Source organism: Petromyzon marinus, chromosome 10 (genome assembly GCF_048934315.1).
Source record: "Petromyzon marinus isolate PM22_M1 ecotype Great Lakes invasive population chromosome 10, UKy_Petmar_22M1.pri1.0, whole genome shotgun sequence".
Lineage (NCBI taxonomy): Eukaryota > Metazoa > Chordata > Hyperoartia > Petromyzontiformes > Petromyzontidae > Petromyzon > Petromyzon marinus.
In genome coordinates this window covers 17,580,727-17,603,723 of record NC_133676.1, presented here as the reverse complement: position 1 = coordinate 17,603,723, position 22,997 = coordinate 17,580,727, and the positions used below count along the sequence as shown (strand labels likewise).

General features: G+C 44.6%; 1 protein-coding gene across 4 annotated transcripts in view; it reads left to right on the top strand.

The window, feature by feature from the left end:
- Window positions 1-3: 3 nt before the first annotated feature.
- The window catches only part of BBS9 (Bardet-Biedl syndrome 9), a 66,714-nt gene continuing 43,720 nt past the window's right edge, over window positions 4-22,997 (top strand). For 2 of the 4 annotated variants that reach the window (XM_032951035.2, XM_032951033.2), the window contains exons 1-10: window positions 552-848; window positions 3,532-3,663; window positions 4,447-4,582; window positions 5,363-5,513; window positions 6,610-6,674; window positions 8,345-8,458; window positions 9,516-9,690; window positions 19,139-19,223; window positions 20,016-20,202; window positions 21,250-21,379. In XM_032951035.2, coding sequence (XP_032806926.2) covers window positions 4,471-4,582; window positions 5,363-5,513; window positions 6,610-6,674; window positions 8,345-8,458; window positions 9,516-9,690; window positions 19,139-19,223; window positions 20,016-20,202; window positions 21,250-21,379 — 1,019 coding nt within the window. In that variant the 5' untranslated portion in view covers window positions 552-848; window positions 3,532-3,663; window positions 4,447-4,470. Of the gene's footprint in view, window positions 98-551; window positions 849-3,531; window positions 3,664-4,446; window positions 4,583-5,362; window positions 5,514-6,609; window positions 6,675-8,344; window positions 8,459-9,515; window positions 9,691-19,138; window positions 19,224-20,015; window positions 20,203-21,249; window positions 21,380-22,997 lie in introns of those variants that run through there. The other 2 variants (XM_076066212.1, XM_032951036.2) reach the window with 2 other exon arrangements.

Genomic DNA, 22,997 nt, shown 5'->3' with positions numbered 1-22,997 from the left:
GGAGCCACGGGCATCACGAAGCAGTGCCCATTCTTGTTCAATGGCATGACGGAACAATACGTTCAAGAGCTCGCTGCGAAACGTCGAGTCCCGCCAGGCACGTCGAGGAGGGCTTCGCGAGGGAGTTCGTTGTCGTTTCGCGATTTCCTCATCCGACAAAGGAGCGCGCGATCACCGCCGGGTTCCTCTCCGGGCCGTGGTTCGAGTCGCGTGGCCGCGACTGCACCACCACTGTGGCCTTCTCGTCTTTAAGTTCGGGGCTACGAAGGAGGCCTTTGCTCATCGGCCTGTCCGACGTTCCGATGCGGTTGACAGTGGGACCGTGGTCTTTGCAAGACGAGGAATGGCAACGCCGGGCGGAGGTGTGCGACGACGTTTGGGTCTCGAACGAGGAGGCGTTTTATCGGGACAAAAAAAACTGCACAGCACGATCGTTAACCTCGTTAAGCAGACACACTCAGAGCCATGACCACGCGGGTAGCCCGGGTGAAGGAGGGTTATTACCCTGCAATGCCCTGACCACATGGCCACTGGGGGGCCACGTGTTAGGCGAGCTCAGGGTCTGCGGTGAACAACCAATAACACGCGCGCGAGGGGGCCACGTGTTGTTCGCCGCTGACCCCCGGCCCTGTGCTTGACCCCGTCGCCTAGCGACCGCGTCTGCGCACGACGACGTCGAGGAGGAGGTCGCGAACCGGGGCGGCCCTTCCTGTCGAGGCGCCGCCAGACGGCGTCGCGCTCCTGTCGCGAACGGAGTCCCCGATTCGCGATTTTGGACCCTGTGTGGCGAACGCGCTCCGCTGGGATACTGGGAGACGGCCGGTGTGGCGCTCCCGGCGGGCTAGCAGGTAGAGCGGGCACGGCGGGCAGCGGTCGCGCTCTCTGTCGCGACGCCGAGAAGCGCGACTCCGTGTCGCGCTATTGCTCCTTTTTGGTAGGAGCCCCGTGCGTGTCGCGCCCGCTGTGGTCCCGCGGGTCCCCAGGTTCGAGTCCGACCCACGGTTCGGAGCGATAGCAGAGAGGGGGTTTGTGAGCCTGGCTTGGACCTCGCCTAGGTTGACTCGGACATCAATTAGTCTGTACCTGATGTGCTGTGGTCAATGTCAGTACGAGAGACGAAGGCTAAATGCGGGTGCATGCTCTTGGTCCATGTCTTGCATGGATTGTGTGCTGGTTCATTTCATGTATGGATCACGTTTGCTGTTTTTCTGATGTATGTACAGTATTGTGTGCTGATGTATGTGGTACTTTTGAGCCTATCTATGCGACGTGCGAATCATGTCTTCTGGTTCACGTGATGTGTGAAGTGTCATTGTTGGTACATGTGGTGTGCATGCTGGTTCATGCATTACTTTGATTGAATTGATGCATGTAGGCATTGTGCAGCGCAGAACTGACTTTTATGTGCTTAAGTTTATTACTTGTGGAGAACATATGTGCCTTAACACTGCATTAGCACTTGCTGCATGCTGGGTCCCATTGCAGTGATATATGAGTGGTTTGTGTGTCAAGGCGCTTTGTTTCTTCTGACACAGCTTAAAGGTCGTGATCTGAGCGTGCCTTTTTTCACTCCAGCGCTGTCCTACCAGACAGTCTCGTCCCTTCACCTGATGAAGGCCGCTTGTGTTGTGGCCGAAACGTCGTGAGAATATTATTGTGTTATTTTATTTTATCAATTTATTATTTTATTCTCATTCTACGTGACTTTACCGAAAGAACCAAAGATCTAATACACACGTAGGGCGTTCTCATTCAAACGTGCTGGTTTCGCGTTGATGGTGCAGTTCAATCCCTGAATGCTATGGCACGAGTTGGGTACTAAACTGGGCCTGATTTATGAGATGTTGCAATCCAGGTTTTACCAACAACAACAGAAGCCTGATTATGGCATGGTGCACATTCCACGGCTTTTATGCAAAATAGCAGAGACTGGATTTCTGCAGGAAACTGTCTTCAAGTCTCAACACATGTATTAATGATAAACCTCAAGATTCCTTTGCATGTGTTAAGTATGCATCAACCCTTGGGAGCTTTGGTCATCAAAGCAGACATTTGAGAAAGCGCTCTCCATTGGCTCTTGTTCTGTGTTCGTCTGACTCCTTGTGGCCTGAGCTCAGCTCATTCTCGCTCCACGTATATTGTCTGGGCGAGCGGAGAACTCGCTGTATGGTGCACAACTGGTTAGTGTGTTCACAGCACTGTCACAATTATGCAGAGTGAAAATGTTTCGGCTAACTTTTAGGGGACATTCATTGTTAGGGATGACATCTCTTGGGGAATGTGTGTGAGCTTCAGCTGGATAGCTAGCTTTGTTGCATTAAGTAATACATAGTACGTTTGTGTAGTTACAGACCACGTGAAGCAGTATCAATAAATATATTCACTTCGGGTAAATTCCGTATGGAGAAAGGAAATTGGCAAATTGCTCCAAACGCCACGTATTATATACACATTTCCTTTAAAGGCAGTTTTATTACCAATCTATTGAGGTTGTGTCAGTTGTTCTTGTGCACCACTAACAATGCAATATCACCAAGTTGTTCACTCCGAGTAATACCAGCATATTATCTTTCTGACTGAATAAAACAATCTCGGGCATTATTAACCTTAGGATGCCCGAGTGGGTTGAATACCGTTATGCTCCTAATTAGTTCAGGGTAGTGTTTTTTTTTACAGAAACAATAGGGTATTCATAAAAGGTAGTGTGTACATGCAGTTAAATAATTCAATGTGCTGTTTATACGGTAACATAATACTGTAGTTAAATGCAATCTCGAGCTGGCAACTCATGTGCCCCATATCATCTGTCTTAAATAACAGAGACTCCTTTTGGCCATGCATTGTGAAGATGGAGCAATTAAATCCAACAAGGCGCGGCTCTGTGTACACGGGCAGAGTCGACTGCTCGAGGTTGCTACGTGACCACGCTCTGTGCTTGTGTCACTTGAAATTATACTGGTAGGAACCTCCTGGTTACACCACCAGCCCACAGGGGATTATTGTGTCCGTCCGTCGTGCATCCAAAAACGGGAGGGGTGGGGCTGGGTGGAGAGGGGAGGGTGGGGAGGGAGGGGCTGGGTGGGGGGTGGGAGGGGTGGGGACGGGCTGGTCACCCCGTGGTGCCCTTATAAAACTCAACGTTTAACCTACTCATGCCGGCTTATGCCCGCCCGCACAGTCGGACATATTTGCGGAATACACCTGGCCATTGACCCTGGCCATTGACCGAGCAATCCAACGTTCCTACCAACTCCCTCCGCAGGAATGTGTTATTTCACTGGTGCCTCCGTGTGATTTGTAATCGGTTATATTTTCGAAAACGATTACCACTTGCTGAACAGTATTAATCCAAAATATAAGAATTAGTTTTTTTACCTTTTTTCTGGCAACTAAACAGGTGTTAAGTTGTTAAAACACCAAACTGAAACCTTTTACAAGGAATCATGTCTGCATTAACCACAAGACACTTCTCTGAGTGGGTGTAATGATTTTGTCTTCCCCTCCCGTGACAACTGCCCACTGTTGTTACAGATGCATATCTGCCCACTCTTATCTCCGACTAAGCAGCATGTAATCAGCTTAGCCGTCTCGGAAACGGGCGCAGGAGGTCCGACTCCTCTAATACTGTCAACACGACGGACAGTGCTGGACACCTTGACACAGGTCTGTATTTTTAACATGTTTTTAACTGAGCGCCTTGCTATAAAGTAGCGTTATTGGTAATGTTTATGGTGGATTCACACGGTATGATCCAGCAGAGGGCAACCTCTACAAGGGAAAGTATCTACTGGCACTCTCAAATGGTATGAAGACAACTCGTAGACAACGTCTCAGCGGCACGAGTGCTGCACTGTCACGTTTCCTGCCTTTCCCCAGCCAACAAGACAAGCATGTCAATATAATAACACCAACGAGTCAGTATTTATAGTTATAGACCCATTCAGACAAAAGTTCAATTTATCTGTAAATATGTTGCAAATGTTTATCAATACATACCATATTTTTGAAAAGTGATTGTATAACATTAAAAATTTAAATGCTGCACACTATTCGTTTTGTAACATTCGTTTAAGCAAAATGTATTGTTGTTTCAAGAGAGCCGGAAGGCTACTTAATCCTATGCTTTGGAAAGATTGTGTCCTTTCGTTAGTCTGAGACAGCATTCTTCACAAATGTTCAGAGGGGGGCCACTTTCGCCGATAAGACATCATCAGTGTGAGGGCCGCCACACCGCCGGCAAGGGGTGTTTCACATTTTCTGTCTTGTCGGGAGGCCTCACGTCAGGCGCTGCACTAAAGGCCACCAGGGGCCACCAGTGGAACTACGGGACCTGCAATGCAGAACACTTGTCAGAGGGAACACTGCGTGTTTTAATGACAACCAATAAAACAACGTCCTGTAAACGTCCAACGCGAGGCCAATGTAGACGTGTCTGCTTCTCTGCAGGGCTAGGGAGAGGCCGTGGCGGATATGTCCCTGTTTAAAGCACGTGACTGGTGGTCCACCAGTGCAGGGCAACAGGAGGAGTTTGACCAGGGCTGCCTCTGTGTGGCCAACATTGACAACAGCAGCACTGGACATGGTAAACGCCGTCTTGCCTCTGTCCATGTGCATTTCACTTTTACGCGCTCGGTTGTATCCTGGTGTATTCCGCTTAATGTTGCATTGCAGTTTAACTCCTTTCATTGGCTTTTCAGTTTATTTGTTCGTAACTCGATATTAATGTCACAGTTAAATGGCCTAAGCTACAAATAAGCAGTCTGAAAGTATTCTCTTGCAATCATCACTCACAAACACTGACATCTTACTGAAAATGCAATTTGTTACTAGTACAGCACACCGGTGTGTTGGAGAGTAAACCCACAACATTTACAATTCCAGTACGACGTTTCGCCAGTAATTACAACGAGCATAATTGGCAAAACGTCATACATAACGGTTGTGCTGTTTGTGCATCTGTGAAATGTTCATTTGAAATCTGGAAATGTTTCCTCTGTGCAGAGAAATCAGCAGGGACTTGTAGCGGAAGCTTGCGGTTCAATCCGAGCTGCCGCCCTGGTTAACCGAAAAAATATGCCATCTGCTTCACAGTGAACGTTACGGATATAGTGACGTTATTCGAAAACAGACTAGGCCATGCTCGCTGGAATTTGCGGTCTAAATTTTACAAATTTTAAATTCACTTATAAATTACTTCATTGGGTTAAACCACATAGCAACATCACCCCCTACTGTGAAACTACTACAGACAAAACTCGGCTGTGAAACATAGTGCCTTCCTTCACGAGAGCCTTGCTGTAGAAGAATATAAGAATAGCACAATTAGCAAAATGTACTAATGATTTGATTTGATTTGTCGCAGATAAGATTATCGTGGGCAGCTTCAGTGGCTACTTGCGGATATTCTCCCCACAGCCGGCCAAGCCTGGCGCCGGCTTCCACCCGGACGACCTCATCCTGGAGGTGCACCTCCAGCAGCCCGTGCTGCACGTGGAGGCTGGGAAGTTCATCTCGTGAGTATCATCGCGTCCACGCGCCTTTGTGTCCTGCGCAATTCACACAGCTGCGGCAAAACTCACGAACTGTAAGCATGCACTTTTTTGTACTTGTTGAGTTTTTTTTTAAATTTTGTTTTAAAGGACACAATTCTCATTATTCTACAGCAGTGAGTAAAAATTATCAGCTGGATTGTCAGTGACTGCTTAAATAGAATTTGGTAATTGATGGAAACATCAGATGATAGACTTGTATTGAAGATGTTTACAAGCAGCACTATCTAGTGTTGTGTGGGAGAAGTCTTTTGAAGTCATATCTGCCATAGTGTGGTGGTATCATCTTCCTGGATCATTTCCCCACAAGATGTGTGCACTACTGGTTGTGAGAATTCTTGAAAGGGCATTTCTTTGTCTGAAGATCCAGTCCCGATATTATAATTTAGATGTGCAATTGACATTTGACTCCATGTAACTACATGACCTCCTCTTCAAGTTAGTTTAAATATTAGGACGTCTGCTCGACATGCCAGTCATATATTGTAATTGGTGATATAGACTAGCAATTCAATAAGATTACAACAGTAAGATCAGCAATGTTACACTCTCATAACGTTACATCGAAATGTTATTGTAGACATTATATAACCTTGTGGTGAACATCCACAGTATACTGATACTCCGCACTGACTGGCAGTGGTGGTGACACCATTAGAGATACCCATAAGTTCAAGCATTACAGCAGGTGCTTTGCTAAACTATCTTTGCAGATTTGTAAGTGACCCCTTCTATTTTTCAGGGGCTCCAGTTTCCTCCCACATACAATAACTCAATAAGGAATTGACCATGCATGCCAAGCTGGACTCTTCTGGACATCAATCTTGAGCTTCTGATGCATTCCTGCATTCAATAGGATGAATACAATCACCAATTGTCTGTTCAATTGTCAATGAATTAGCCATTCAAATGCCAGAAACTGTGTGCGTAATAATATGGCTGTTTTGTCATTCACAAAGGCCCATGCTGTGTGTATTAAGCAAAGATACCGTTGACATTCTTCAATTCAACGGGGCCTTTTCCTGTGTTGTTGTTATACGATTGTTCTCTGTGCTGACAGAGGCTCGGAGCTGCTTCACCTGGCCATCCTGCACCCTAGGAAGCTTGCCGTTTACACCGTCACAGGTAGCATAATGCGTGTACTTACAAACATTATCTTTGTGATCAGATGCCAAGTGCTTATAACTTGTAAGCATGCCCTGCCAATGTTAACAGTGCCATACGTTTGTTGTGACTGTTTTAAACTGCCGCCATACTGGTGATATTTATTTTAAAGTGGATTTGAAAACTGTGGCACGTACAATTTTCTATAAGTGTTGAGTGATGCCATTCGTGATGGAATATAAATGAGAAAAGTTGTGTTTTTAATTACCGTACCTTCCAACTTAATGTTGGGCACTTCAACATACTGCATATACAGGATAACAGTTCTAATCTGGAGCAGTCACAGTACTTTAGAATTACATGAAGCTTGAATTGGCATTATAGTTCTATAAAACAATGTAAAATAAGTGCAGTAGCAATAGGTTTGTAAGTTTTATTTGAATTTTGTGATGTCGTTGACATTAGAATTACACGTTTAAAGTGTGCAAAATATCCCCCATCATATCGGCTGTATTTACTTTAGCCTCCGTGAGGGTATATGAAAACAAGCTGCTACGGTTTGAAGGTTTTTGTTTGAAATCGTGATAAATTGATCCACAGCTCTGTGTCATTGGCACGGCACAACCACTTACAAGCGTGACATGAAAACATTTCTCTAAAAAACACTTTCCATAGTCATAACAAGTTTAACCTGGAGAGTTATAATAAAACATACCCATCAAATGTATCATATCTGGGCTACATAAGTCTCTTGTTTTGTTCTGCCAACTTATCATGGCATGGGAATTTTATATCTTCAGAGTACTTTCTTAAAAGTTCTCCGTCAAAAATCAGATCTGAAAAATCGCCAAGTAGGATTGAACGTAATCCTACGTGTGATTTTGAAAAATACAGATTACCCCTTTTTTTAAGCAACCAGTAGACCAACCAGTCCTGGGGTAAAACACACGGCAACAGCAACAACATGCCGTCATGCACTGCCTTGGCAGGTAGTGGGTAGCTCTACATTTATAACGTTTTTTCAAGCTCTTTCTTACAGACCAATTTGTAAATCCCTTAGCACTAGGGGCCTTTACTCCGTACGTCCTCCCATTGGGAGTACTTCAACTGCTGGTGACTTTTACGTATATTTGCTTATCTTTATCTCCATATGCTCCAGAATTATCGATCAAGAAATATTCATTTAAAAGTCCCCACATGTGAAGTATTTTTCAAAACGGGGGGGGGGGGGAATATGACTAATTTGGTTATGAATGAAAAATCTTACATTGCGCATGCAAATACACAGTGTATTCAGCGTGTTCATGGGTCAGTGACAGTGGCATATTTGCACAGGACACTGGGACATTTTAGCAAAATGGAAATTCTTAGTGCTGCACGAAATGTCCTGAGCTGGCTGCTGCCTTGTGTTTTGATAATCATTCATCTGTTCTCATGCTGTTACTTGATCCTTGTGTTTTTTGTTAATTGCATTTGCTGATAGAGTGAATCTGGACAGTTGAGTGTTTTTTTAATGACTTAAACGTCCTGCCACGCCCATCAGTCAAAGTTGCCAACCATCCGTAAATATAGAATGATATCTGGTGTTTTTGTAAATGAAGTGGTTTACATTAACAGATGACACATTGGTAAAGTGATAATATTCACGTTGAAAATTGTCACCCTAGCCTAATGTTTGTGTTTGCCTGCAGGTGCCTCTGGTACCGTGGAACATGGTAATCAGTACCAGCTGAGACTCATGTACGAACACAACCTGCAGAGAACAGCTTGTAACATGACTTGTGGACCCTTTGGCGAGGTGAAAGGTAACTAAGCATCAAGTGTAACTGCGGTTGGTGCCTATGATTGCATCTAAGTCCACCTCGTGTTTATGTCTCCCCTATGGTGGTCGAGCGGCTCTCGAGCCCTCCCTCTGACGTGGTGATTATTTGGCCGAGACCCTCATGGTGGCCTCGCTGGCGTTGTGGTCCGCCGCTTTATCAGAGGGTTCGTTATCTTTGTAATGGGATCTTAAGCCTCATGTTTAACTTGCTTGACGATACCAAATAAAGCATGGCTGAAGCTTGCCATGAGACTCTTTCACAGTCTGTTTGAAATCGGGACGAGTTGTTGGCACATTGCACTCTGAACCCAGTGACCTGAGTTTGATCCCCAGCCATGGCTAACATCAGCGGTGAGCGACATTTGAACGAATCCTGGATCCCCCTTCACCAGTTCACACTGGCTAGCATGGTGAAGTATCGTCAGGCCCGCATGGCCAGGCATGGTGTGGGGAGCTCTTCATGCAGCCATGTATTGTCAAAGCTTTTAAAAGTTTTTCCACTTCAATCAGGACTATGTATGAAGTTGTAAATACTGTATGTTTTAAATTATACTTTTCAAAACGGGATGAATATTCATCTTGGAAGAGACACATATTGAGAGATGCTAACAGCACTTTCGTTGTTTGGTGTTGGATTCTGAATTATTTTCTAATGTTGACACCACCGTGTTGGTGCTGGTGGAATTACCAAAATGAGTCTCTTTAATTTGTTCCTTCATTGCATACATGGGATATAAAGACATTTAGAACAAAAATAACTATTTACAAAATAAATGAACTAATCTATACACCTATTTTATATTATGCATTGTTCACAAAGCAAAGATCAAGCGCGGAATGGGGTTTTCATAAGGCATTGTCTGGGCAGCGTTTTGTAAGCTTGTGGTATTCACCTGCAGTAAATGGCAAATCCAGCTTTTGAGAACAGATCACCCTCTGTTTTGACCCTGTAGCAATGTGACTTTGAATTTTAACTCTTCACATATTAGTTGTACACAATACACACTAATTATAATATGAGTTTGAATGTTTTTCTCTAGGGCGTGATTTCATCTGCATCCAATCGATGGATGGCATGCTCAGCTTCTTTGAGCAAGAGAGCTTCGTGTTTGGCCGATTTCTGCCGGGTTTCCTGATCCCAGGCCCTCTCACTTACAACCGGCGCACAGACTCCTTCATCACCGTGTCCTCGCAGCGCTGCGTGGAAAGCTACAGGTATGTCGCCCTGTTCGGCGTAAGTGCCTGTCTCATGCCAGCCTCCGCAGGAATCTGTTGTGCTCGTTTATCCTGGGAACGTATTGGGTTATGAGCGTCTCTGCACGATACGACTACTATGTGACCTCCATAAAGTTTCCATTGTGGGATTGGAAAATATTGTTTTGTGTTTTACTAAATTTGACTCAAATGAGGCACACAAACTGCAGTTTTAAATAACTCAATGGTGCATAAGTCACTTAATAAATTTGTAGTGAGTTCAACTGAGTCGCAGACGTACTCTCTTTGGAGGCAACACATTTATTAATACCAACACACGGGGTAACTGCCCCTTAACAAGATAACAAATATGGTGGTGGACCACCAGGCTAACTTCACTAATTACACCATAACTAGCTACAACGGACCGGACCACAGCTTGGGTCCCAGTCCACGTGTTGGAGACTCTGTAGGACGTAGAACGTATATTCTTCAGGATGAACAACAGTAGCCGGTCCCTCTCGGGGACCCGGCTTATATCCTCTGTGGCGTGGCTGGCTCCGCCCTTAGCCACGAGCACCTTCAAGAATCCTTGAGCAGGATCTCGACCCTGACACGTGACCACCCCTAGCCCCCACTTGAGGGCCCTGTGTAGACCTAACCGGTCACGTGTCCTCTGGGGTTAATCAGAGTGCCATGGCCCTCATTCACCCCATTCCCATGGCCGGCACTCCCGCACCCTATCCTGTAGGGGCCGGCACTGCACGCAGAGTGTGGTGCCAATCCAGCACTGTCAGTCAGCGCTCACCGAGCCCCTCTAGGGCCGGTACTGCACCCACATACACGTGGTGCCCGCGATGTCGCCACATCGCAAGCCGTGCCTTTCTAAGGCCGGCATTACACAGTGACATCCCGCGATGTCACCACACATTTATATTTCTATAGGGAATTTAAATTTTAAATAACTATACAAAGAAGTGTTGTATGCAGCACTTGCTTCCTCCTGTTAGGCTACCAATGAGCAAATTATGCCCACTCATAAAGTCTAATATTAAAAAAAAATATTTGTATCCAGCCACCTCCTTTTATCCGCATGACTTGCAGAGAAGGTTGACATGTGTCTCAAGCAGAGTATGCCGTAATGGAACAGCTCTTACATATATATGTTTTTTTTCTGAAAGGAAGTTGCGCGGAACATGTATTGATATTTAAGGATCGTGGGGTTAGCAGTACGTGTGTAGTGGTGTGACGTTACAGGGTAAAGAAAATAAATTAAGTAACATGGTGCTTAGAATATCGATGCTATATTGAATCCTCATGTGCATGGTTCTATTTCACAAATGTAGATTGGTGGGGGTTTTAAAAAAAAAATTTGGTTAAACTCTGCTTTTTCTCATTACCTGAAAGTAATAACTCGTGTAGTTTATAAAATATATATGATGAATATAGATATGCAACGCAAAATAACCCTCGATAAAACAGAAGAATACAGCAGTGAATGTGACTAGTGGTTTTTAGCAGCACTAGAATGATCCGTATGTAAAGATGCTTTGCTGGCGGGGAACCCAGTTCCCTTGACATTGATGTATGGGTATGAGCTGTGTGGCTATGAGATCACCATCTTCACTCGTTTTCCTAACACTGTAGTCATGCTTTTGTGATTGCGGTGAGATCGGAGAAGCTGTCCTGTGGCTGGTGGAACTGTGTGTCTAGAAAACTATCAATGCCAGGAAACCACAGGTATGTGGGAAGCTGTAAGGGATCTCACAGAGGCCCATCGCTGCACTTCTGGAGAAGTGGAGCGGTGGAAGAAGTACCGATTAAAGCTGTTGTGAGTAATGTTGTCTCTTATCATGGATAAAGGCAGGGCAATCTCTTGGCTGCAGATATGACTTTACTGAAGCATATTTACAGCTGTATGTTTTAAAGAGGAATGCTGCTGTAGTTTAAATGGCCAGCACTCTGGATTTGCAATCCAGAATTTGCCGGTCCGACCTCCCGACGTGGCAGTTGCCTCTGTCCAGCCAGCAGGATGAATAGGTGCACTATAGCTAGTCCATTGGCAGGTCGTGTTTGGTGGGGCAAAGTATGGGTACTCCCACCTCTTCCAAGACGTCTGGTCAGCAAGTAAGAGTAGGCCAGTAACGCCCTCTCCTAGAGGGGCTCTCGAGAGCTCCCTCTAGTGAAGACCCTGCCGCTAGCAGTGGCGCGAGAGACCAGTGGCAGGGCTGCACCCTTACTCGTGACCTTTACATGTCAATCACTTGCTCAGTTAAGACTTAGTGGAGAGCAAGCATCCTGGACCCTCGAGAGGAGGCATACAGTGAGGGAAAAAAGTATTTGATCCCCTGCTGATTTTGTACGTTTGCCCACTGACAAAGAAATGATCAGTCTATAATTTTAATGGTAGGTTTATTTGAACAGTGAGAGACAGAATAACAATAACAAAATCCAGAAAAACGCATGTCAAAAATGTTATAAATTGATTTGCATTTTAATGAGGGAAATAAGTATTTGACCCCTCTGCAAAACATGACTTAGTACTTGGTGGCAAAACCCTTGTTGGCAATCACAGAGGTCAGACGTTTCTTGTAGTTGGCCACCAGGTTTGCACACATCTCAGGAGGGATTTTGTCCCACTCCTCTTTGCAGATCTTCTCCAAGTCATTAAGATTTCGAGGCTGACGTTTGGCAACTCGAACCTTCAGCTCCCTCCACAGATTTTCTATGGGATTAAGGTCTGGAGACTGGCTAGGCGACTCCAGGACCTTAATGTGCTTCTTCTTGAGCCACTCCTTTGTTGCCTTGGCCGTGTGTTTTGGGTCATTGTCATGCTGGAATACCCATCCACGACCCATTTCAATGCCCTGGCTGAGGGAAGGAGGTTCTCACCCAAGATTTGACGGTACATGGCCCCGTCCATCGTCCCTTTGATGCGGTAAAGTTGTCCTGTCCCCTTAGCAGAAAAACACCCCCAAAGCATAATGTTTCCACCTCCATGTTTGACGGTGGGGATGGTGTTCTTGGGGTCATAGGCAGCATTCCTCCTCCTCCTCCTCCAAACACGGCGAGTTGAGTTGACGCCAAAGAGCTCCATTTTGGTCTGATCTGACCACAACACTTTCACCCAGTTGTCCTCTGAATCATTCAGATGTTCATTGGCAAACTTCAGACGAGCATGTATATGTGCTTTTTTGAGCAGGGGGACCTTGCGGGCACTGCAGGATTTCAGTCCTTCACGGCGTAGTGTGTTACCAATTGTTTTCTTGGTGACTATGGTCCCAGCTGCCTTGAGATCATTGACAAGATCCTCCCGTGTAGTTCTGGGCTGATTCCTCACCGTTCTCATGATCATTGCAACTCCACAAGGTGAGATCTTGCATGGAGCCCCAGGCCGAGGGAGATTGACAGTTCTTTTGTGTTTCTTCCATTTGCGAATAATCGCACCAACTGTTGTCACCTTCTCACCAAGCTGCTTGGCAATGGTCTTGTAGCCCATTCCAGCCTTGTGTATGTCTACAATCTTGTCCCTGCCATCCTTGGAGAGCTCTTTGGTCTTGGCCATGATGGAGAGTTTGAAATCTTATTGCTTGATTGCTTCTGTGGACAGGTGTCTTTTATACAGGTAACAAACTGAGATTAGGAGCACTCCCTTTAAGAGTGTGCTCCTAATCTCAGCTCGTTACCTGTATAAAAGACACCTGGGAGCCAGAAATCGTTCTGATTGAGAGGGGGTCAAATACTTATTTCCCTCATTAAAATGCAAATCAATTTATAACATTTTTGACATGCGTTTTTCTGGATTTTTTTGTTGTTATTCTGTCTCTCACTGTTCAAGTAAACCTACCATTAAAATTATAGACTGATCATGTCTTTGAGAGTGGGCAAACATACAAAATCAGCAGGGGATCAAATACTTTTTTCCCTCACTGTATAACTACGTTGTTCTGAGAGTTGTGCTCTTTGGTGAGTGAGAGCATGAGATTGACATGCGATATCGTTTGGCACTCATTGTGAGATTGCACGGAACATGTTTACTTACTTGCAACTACTTTAACTTTATAAGCAAGGAAAAAACCCACTGAGACAAACACCTCGTTTTCGAGGAAGGTCTTAGACGGTACGTTCAGAAAATGGTACGTTCAGAAAATGGCTAAATATACAAATAACACCGTTGAAAACTTCGGCAAACGTAACATAATCAAAGATGAAAAGAAAAATGTTTCCAAGCAAAAGAAAGATATGTGCAAGAGTGAATCACTTGATAAATTTGGCTATATATTTGATGCAAAATAATTTAATGGCCCAGTCATTTGGGATGTCATCAGCCCGGTAAGTATGATGATTATTCATAGCCATGATGGCAATCTCATGGGGCCCATCAGTGTCTGTGTGTTCACAAAATCAGAGTCCTCGCACTCTGCCCAGGTCACGATGGCGGAACATTCGGAGGCACCCACGGTCAGCTCTGAGATGTATTTGGGGTTTAATTTGTCATATTTCTTTCGCAGGAATATTGTCTGTCTGTTGCATTACATGGTGTCACATGATGGGAATATTAAAATGAAGCTTCAAACACAATTGGGTAGCCCCTTTACCAGCTTTTCTGTAATCCGTGACGGGAGCAAGGACAGCTCCGGCTAAAGTGCCGTAGTCCATTCTCGGTTAGCCAGGGTAAGTAGGAGGAGAGGTGGCCCAGATATAACACATTCAGCAAAGCATATGCAAATTAGGCTAAAGCGTACATGTTGTTTTTCGCTGCAGAATACGGGCGAAGATGTGGAACGTGTCTTTTTGTTTTAATGTAGGCAGTTTACTTGCAACATGTTTGTCATGAGGGAGGAGCTGCTAATAATTAAACCAGCACTTGGAAAAAAAAACATTTCTTCCACAAGCATGGCTATTCCGCAACCTGGGCAATCTGCCCACTTATAATCGAGTCAACTGTAGTGGCAGTCGGGTGAAAGATTTACCGACAAATGTATACCTACAAATATACATACCTGGATCATTGGTTCTCCAGCAAGATCCTCTTCAGGATGTTTGGTCTCTTTGTTTTTAGGCAAAATTCCTAGCGTGGGTGGAAACCGAAATGACAGAGAAAACACATGCATGTAAGGGGAGAATTCTCAAGCACTGCACAGATAGGCCAGAAACAAGCCTGCTTTATTGCCTCTAGTAGGCACCTCATTGTCCAACAGATCAGTGTCTTGTGTACATCTTGCTTCAACATCCCTGTGCAGTTCATCAACCTGAGCTCCAAGTCACGTTATTACAGCCGTGTGGCACCACACCCAGTCAGGGCAATATTCCATGACACCCATGCAACGCGAAGAGAGAATGAATTGACGCATTATGTGTTCTGCATTGAAGTCAATGAAGCTACAAATGTGTGACAAAAAGATAGAATGACATGGTTGAGTGACGCAATAAGTTGTCAAAGGTGAGCTTTTATTAAAAAAAAATACACAAGGAGACTGCAATGGTTGAGTTTGGTCACAAAGTGAGTTCTGCCATCTGCAGGGTAGGTTTACCCAGTGGATATTCTAACAGTCTCCGTGTACGTGTGTACGTCAGTAGCTTGAGAGACACGTACGTTGTGTTGGCGGGTAAGCTGCATTTATGCTTGGAAATGTATTGTGAACAAGTTTTCTCGTGCAGTATAAAGAACACTTGGGATGTGGATGAAATGCAAACCGGCATCGACCCAGCTGCTGTGGTTATTATATTGCAATGTGAATAGGTTCTAATGAACAGCTGATAGGCATTTGCTTACAGAGCTTGGCGGAACAAATATTCATTCCGCTAGGGAAACAAATATTCGGGATTACCAACGTTTGTTTACTCTGTTTCTGGTGGTGTTCACGGTGGTCTAGCAAGTCGGTGGTCTAGCAAGTCTACCCCTTGCTAGGAATCATGAGAATCACCCAGCTGTATTCCCGACGCCGTCTTGGTAATGGGGGTTGTTTTTACCATACTTCACCATGCTGCTCAGCGTGGGCGGGGAAAGGGAGCCAAGGACTGGTTCTGATATAACTTGTGTCTGACGTTTGCCGTGGCTGTGACTCAAACTCAAGTCACTGGGTTCATAGCGAAGTTTGCCAGTCACTATTTAATTTAATTCCAACAAGCATTGTTAAACAACATACTGAATCATTAATACAGCTTAAACGAAGATACATAGTTATTCTATTTGTAACATAACCTTTTATGTTGACGTGTAATACAGTGTGTTTAATGTGTAAGGTGTGCATGGAACACATGTTGCATTAGTTTGATGCAAAATACATTTATGTGATTTGTTGTGTACGTGTGAAGATTCATTGGCAAATCCTCCTATAATTGAATTCAACTGGCTGTGGTGTTTTTTTCCTTACATTAGCAATAATGTCCTTTTATAAAATAATTCTGTAGCTTCCTGCTGTGAAAGATACCTTATGTGAAACATACCTGATGTGAAACATACCTGATGTGAAACATACCTGATATGGTGTCATCCTTTTGTACATTTCAGCCGAATGGGGCATGCATTCACTTGTGGAAGGCAGCTTTTAAAGGTCTAGCGTATCTTGTTTCTTCTTTGTAATGTTTGTATTACCTTACTTTCGATTATGGTTGTGAAATTGAAGGTTAAATTTATGTAAAGAAAAATCACTTCTTTAAAACTGTTTGACATTCTTGGATTTCACTCTGCGTTTAGTAGTCTTTTGGGTCGACAAGATCTTGCCATAACTGTGAAAGAAAGCCATTGTTTCTTTATACAACTACATTCTTGCATGGGAGACCAAGGTCAAATTATATTCCCAAAGGTGGCACGAGAATGGCAAGCATGACATTAAGGAAAAACGCTTAGAGCTATTGCACAGTGTCTGTAATATCGTTGGTGGATTGCACCCAGTGTTGCAAGTCAGTCAAGTATGCGCTCATCTTGAATGTATTGTATTGTTTCCGTGAGGTATGTCTGTATTTGTAGAATTCTCACTGAATAATAATCATACATTTTCGTCCGTCAAGGAGACAGTGTTTCCTCGTGCCAAACAAGCCTTGGGCATTTATTTCCACTTATTAAAAGCATGGGTGGAAATTCCACTTTCTTGTGGCCGGGCTGGTTGTCATTGCATTTCCCTCGGAAGGATAGCAAGTCGACTCTGCAACTGGGCCTTTCACTCAAAACCTTCCACTTCTGTCTTGAGCACTCTGCTGCATCGCCACTTTTCCACAAGAATGTAAAGTCTATGTGGTGTATATATATCATTTAATCCATCAGTAAAATCCTAATGGTAATAATCTGTTAATGAAGTGTAATATAACAAATAATTACATAGCTATTTGTATTTTATTTGGAACTATAATGTGCAAAGATGCACTCTATTTCATTGATTTATTCACCGAAAATCATAATTTATTTGTATGCAATAATATTGTTATAAACTATGAGAATTCAGAATAAAGTTTTGGATACAGACTATAAATTATTACTTGGGGGCATGATTTTACAATAGTCACGGTTTATGTGTGGTGTACAGTAATGTTTTATGGTATGTTCTTCTTCCTCTGACGTTACAGCGAACATGATGTACCCATCTGCCAGCTAGCTGTTGCATCAGATAAAAGCACACTCTGTTGGGGGACTCTTACCTGTCTATAATACCTCTTTTGCAGTCGGACTGCTTCGATATTTCAGATGGCTGATTTACTTTCCACTCTCGATAAATAGGCAACCAGATCAGACTTTCTTGCAGTCGTGGAGACGTTTTGGATGCTCGTGTCTGTGTTCGTTCTGTGAAGGTGTACTGCTATGCAAGGTCAGACGATCCCATTAAAAACAAACATTTAGGCAGGGTTACGTTTGAGATCGCAGATTTAATTTTAAATGCTTGTTAGTTTCTCCCTGAATACTTTCCCATAAGGAAATGTATATGGATTTTATGAGCCCACCTTGATTTATATTATTGTGTGAAGTATGTATTTTTCATTTATATTTCACAGAGGAAAGGCTCAACTGAGTCTCAAGGCTACTTGCCAGGAAGGGTTCTATTTGGGATGTGTGGCCAGTACCTCGAGATGTCATTTTGTAAGCAAAAGTTTTCTGAGTGAGAGGAAAATATTTTCACTTAAATTCAGTTGTGACACATGGAATTCAGAGTACTGCTGGTCCAGTGGTTAGCGTACTGTTCTCTGAACCTGGTGACTCGAGTTAGATTCCTAGACACGACGAGCATCAGCGGTGAGTGATATCGAACCTATCCTTGCAATCTTATTTCATTAACCCGTACTGACCAGCAAGACGAAGTATGGTCAAACAATCTCCATGATCAACACGTTGTAGCGGTGTTGGGAGGCCTTAATCAAGCAGTAGATTGACATGGAATTTTTTCACGAATGACCAAATTCCAGTGTTTTATGATGTTTGCATGAGTTTGACATGACAGATTGTACTGGCTGATTCTCGTGGTATGAGGATTTATAGTTGGACAAATACAGTACACTTATCAGATTGAATAATCATTTGGTTAACGTGGAATTCAAAAAAACCTCACCAGTGTGATTTTACAATGCTACATTTCTTGAGACCCAAGTTTAAAATGACACTCATGGTAAAATGTGATACAAAGTCAAATGTAATCGCAGTGTTATCCAGATGGGCACTTATTATTTTATATTTTTGTCATTCTTTTTACTACATTTCACGTGTAATCACTAATATAATGAGCCAAGAATGTCTGTGTGTAACGCGCGTGACGTCACTCCACGTAGACCAGCCCCCTTCATTAATAATAATGAACAGGTGGGGTCCTCGACATGGACCCCCCCCCCCATCATTAATAATCATGATCAGGTGACGTCACTCCGCATGAAGAAGGTGGAGCGGAACCAAAAATTTGTTTATGCAAATTAGCTTTCATTGTTGACCTTTATGGAAAGTAAAGCTAATAAAGAAATCATTAATATATAAAAAGCCAGACCCTTGATGTCACGCTCACTCCGTAACGCTGTCATTAATAATCTTGAGCGCTTGACGTCACTCCACATGGGGGGAGGGGGGGGACCTCCTCACCGAGAACTTAAGCCTCTTTAAGAAGCCAGAACCCTCATGCCACGCGAACTCTGTAACCCTATTGAGACGTAAAAGGAAAAAGGGCGTCATGATGAACATGGGATATAACCGTGAAATATACAAAGTCTGTGTTACCGGCCTTACAAATGGCACACCAATGGATGCACTGAACATGATTTGACTATGTGCTTTTCGCTTGAATGTCAGATTTACTGCAATACACCTGTCCTTGTACGGGCTATAGGCTAGTAGTTTATAAAGCTCCAGTATTTATTGCCATCACCGCACGAGACAGCTGACTAAGGCAAGGTGAAATGCTTGAAATGAGCTGGTCGTGAACGTTGTTCGAGAAAACGAAGTGGATGTGCCTTATTGTTGTCGTTCCCATAACCTGTCGCATTGTCCACGCAGGTACCAGGCTCTGGCTGTTGCCACAGATGCAGACAGTCGGCAGGAGTGGGAGCAGCAGAAGCTCAGCTCAGGCAAGAAGCTGGTGGTGAGAGGCACAGCCGTGTGGCCACATCCTGGCAAAAAAAAAACTCGCCGTCTCGCTCGTCACAGTATCAATCACTCTCACTCGAGGGTGCAATGATATCTTATTGCGGCTGTGGATGAGTGCTTATTTATGAATGCGGCTTTTATTCCCCCCCCCCCCCCCAACATATTTCAATTGTGCTTTTGGCATAATGTGATGTAGCAAAGGGAATCTATTCGGAACTCTCCTAGTGAGCAGTGCACCACCTCATGTCTGAGAATTACCCCGGAAGATGTGATGGAACTAATTTGGAAATGACTCCAATAGACCTGTTTGGTGCACATTGGTGCATGATTAATGCGCATTACTTGTAATGCACATTAAATTCAAAGTCACCGTATTGATGTTATTAAAGTGTCACTGGTTTACATGATGCATTTTGTTGGGAGAGTGTCCAAGTGTGCATCAGGAAAATCACATTTCCCCTGACACAATTCCTGCTACACACTTGACTGTCTGCTATGACTCTACCCCTCAGCTGTACAGAAACCCACCATGGAAACCTCCTGTACCTATCTGCGTTCTATTTACGATCATACACGTTCCCGTTATCGTAGACAGGGAGGCAGAATAAGTGAAACTCTGCATGCAACGTTGCTCCTCGGCTTAAACGAGCGGCTGAATTCGGCTTCGTGAAAATCAACGAGAGGTTTCCGACGTCGCTGCGAATCTAGGGCCTGGCGTATATTTTGCCTGGGGTCAGCAGGTGGAGGGCGCGTGTTTTTTTTTCCCGTCCCGCGAGCGGTGCTCCAGGCGGACTGGTCGCTCAACATCGGAGAGCAGGCCCTGGACGTGCAGGTCGCCGCGTTCTCCCAAGCACCGCCGTCCATATACGTCCTGGGAGAGAGGAACGTTTACTGCCTCAAGGAGAACGGCCGACAGCTGCGGTTCATGAAGAAGCTGGAGTACAATCCCAGTTGCATCCTTCCCTACGCCTCTGGTGAGCGCGCAGATGCTTCTATTTTATTTTTTGTGAATGTGCCAGTTGTGCTGCGCGTAGAACGAGCACGGTGTACGTCCCACGAGTGGCCGCGTACATTTGGAGGAACGCCGTGGTGCTCTGGGCTGCGTTGCGGTATGGCGCTAACGTCTTACGTTAGGTTGAGTCTGCAAATTCAATCTACTTGTGGAGCGTTGAGCATACGTGGTGGCATAGGAAAGCAGAAAGAGCTGTGTAGTACGCTATCAGTACCCATCAGTGTGTTAAAATAAACCAGCTGTGCTATTTGATTACGTTTTAAATTCTCACACTGCTTGACGTTAACAATAACATGCAACATACGTTCAGAAATCCTCACATGTCAGAGCATGTTTCTACAAGTAAGTTTATTTTGATGTATAGGATATATCTTTAGAGATCCTTAACCGAAAGATGCATTGCCATTCAACGTGCTCAGTATTGCTTTGGTTTATTGTTCTACTAAATCCTATTCAGCTGCGTTTGAAAGGAATCACGTGTGTGGATTAGTGTGAACAGCTTAAGGTATAGCAGCATTTCTTAAAAAATGTCCATTAGATTTTAACATTAAAATGTTTAAATTGTAGTTATATGTGATCAGTATTCTAGATTTGGGACTGCTGTGTGGCTATGGGTGTCTTGGCATCCTGATGTGGCACCGTCTTGGTTTGTCTGGTGACGTGCAACTGCGTAGCTGCTCAGCAGACAGCCGTTCCTCCACATTGTTGCAGACTGTTGCTTACGATGGATAAAAGGTGGAGTGAAAAGGCTAATTGAATTGAATTGGTGATCAAGTGGTTGAGTGATTTGGGTATTGACCTTTGATAGCAAACGCAAGAAGGAGATTGTACTTAAAAAAAAAGCATTGTTGGCCATTCCTTTGAATGTGGTTATAGGCCATTGTAGGGGTTGCTGCTCTAAACGTGGATGATGCTACTAACAGTGTTAGTGCGGTGTCGCTGTTACCACGGCACGATGTAGACAGTGTCTGTGTGGTGGTGCTTGCTCGCTGTGCGTGTGTCTGTATAGTGAGCGAGGGGACTGTGCATTCGGTGGTGGGAACCCACAGCAGATCGCTGCTCGTGTACCAAGATAACCGCCTACGCTGGGCCGCCCAGCTGCCCCATGTGCCTGTTGCGGTACGCATCGCGACCTTTCAGTGAGTGCCCCTTCCATCAGTACACAGGGGAGGCAAAAGCGACGGCAAGCGTCGCGATCAGGGCCGGTGACGTGACCCAGCGGCAGCCCGCTTGCCGCTTGTTGCAGAGATTTGCGGTGCAAATCCGCCAAGCCAACCTGGTTATTACTGTGGGTGTATTAACCGTAAAAATGCTACGTTCCGTCTGCTTCGCAATGGACGTTAAAGAACCCCCTAACGTCATTCCAGATGAGAAGGCCATTGTGTACACGTCACAGTCTAAATTTGCCAAGTTAGAAACTGACCCGGAAATTACAAAATTTTGATTAAATAGCAATCATTGCACAATATTGGAAGAATAATGTTTGCCTGCAGGCCAGGTGCTGAGTCACCTTGTGGCACACTGGAAAAGCTACCACTGGGGGTGCCCTATCAGTTGTGTGGGATGAAGTGTGATGCAAGTTCCTTATTGGGTGTAACTCAGTCTTAGAAGTCACTGGTGTGCAGGGCGCTCATTAAAATAACAAATAATTATTTTCAGGAACTTCATCATCATCATGCAATGTCACGTGCATCATCCATCCCTGCCACATCTCTTATCATCATCTGTCTCTGTTACCCATTGGCATATCAGCCACCATCATTCCACTGCTGGATGAAGGCCACCTCAAGCTGCCACTGCCACCTCTCTGGCAAATGAAACTTATCCCTTGTCTTATGTAACTGTCCATCATCATCATAAAAAATATATATTTATAATACACCTTATACACGACGGTAGCGTTAAAAGTGGGATACCCACTTGTGTTTACAAAATAATAATACCTTCATTACATGATGTAAATGTTCATTTGAAGCAATTGGCGGGACCCCGGGGTCCCATCACTGCCCCGGGGTGGGAAAAACCGCGTAGCGACACGAGTCTTGCCTTACCGACAACAAAACTAGTGTCAATCAATTGGCCTCGTCGAGAGCTACTCGGGGCACAAAGTTTCGTAAAAAGTTGTAAAATTACATAAACACGTTCAATTCACTGCGGGGGCGGGCTCGCCTTGGCAAAGAAGCTGAGGATCGACGGCTGACCGGAGGGCGTCGTCGCCGCGAGCGACCACGGCGGACGCCCCCCCGGGGCTTGCGTTTGGCCGGTGGGGTGGCGCCCATCGTGTCGATCGCCGCCTGCTGGCGCTTGTTGGCGCGAGTCTGGGCCGGCGGCGCGTTGCTGTCGGGATCACGAGTGGACGGACTGAAAAATAATAATTATTGTTGACCTGATTTTTGCAGGACCCCAGGGTCCCGCCAAATTATTCATTTATCATACAGTATATTCCCTTGCAGTTGAAACGCTGTGGTAAAGTCTGGTAACATAAATCATCTTAGTATCTTTCTATTCCTGCTAAGTAGCCAGGTTTTGGATATTTATGTTCAAACGTGAGTATCAACGTACAACAGGACATAGCCGATATGACAGCTGCTCAACCCTCAGAGTCTATCCTTCATCTGCTTGCATCCCTGCTTCCTCTCTAAAACGCTGTTGACGTTTACAGAGATTGTACCCGGATTGTACACAGTGCCAGTGTGCAAGTAAGATGAAAGAAAACTATCCTACCGAGGCCACATCTCAATGTTACACATCCCGGCA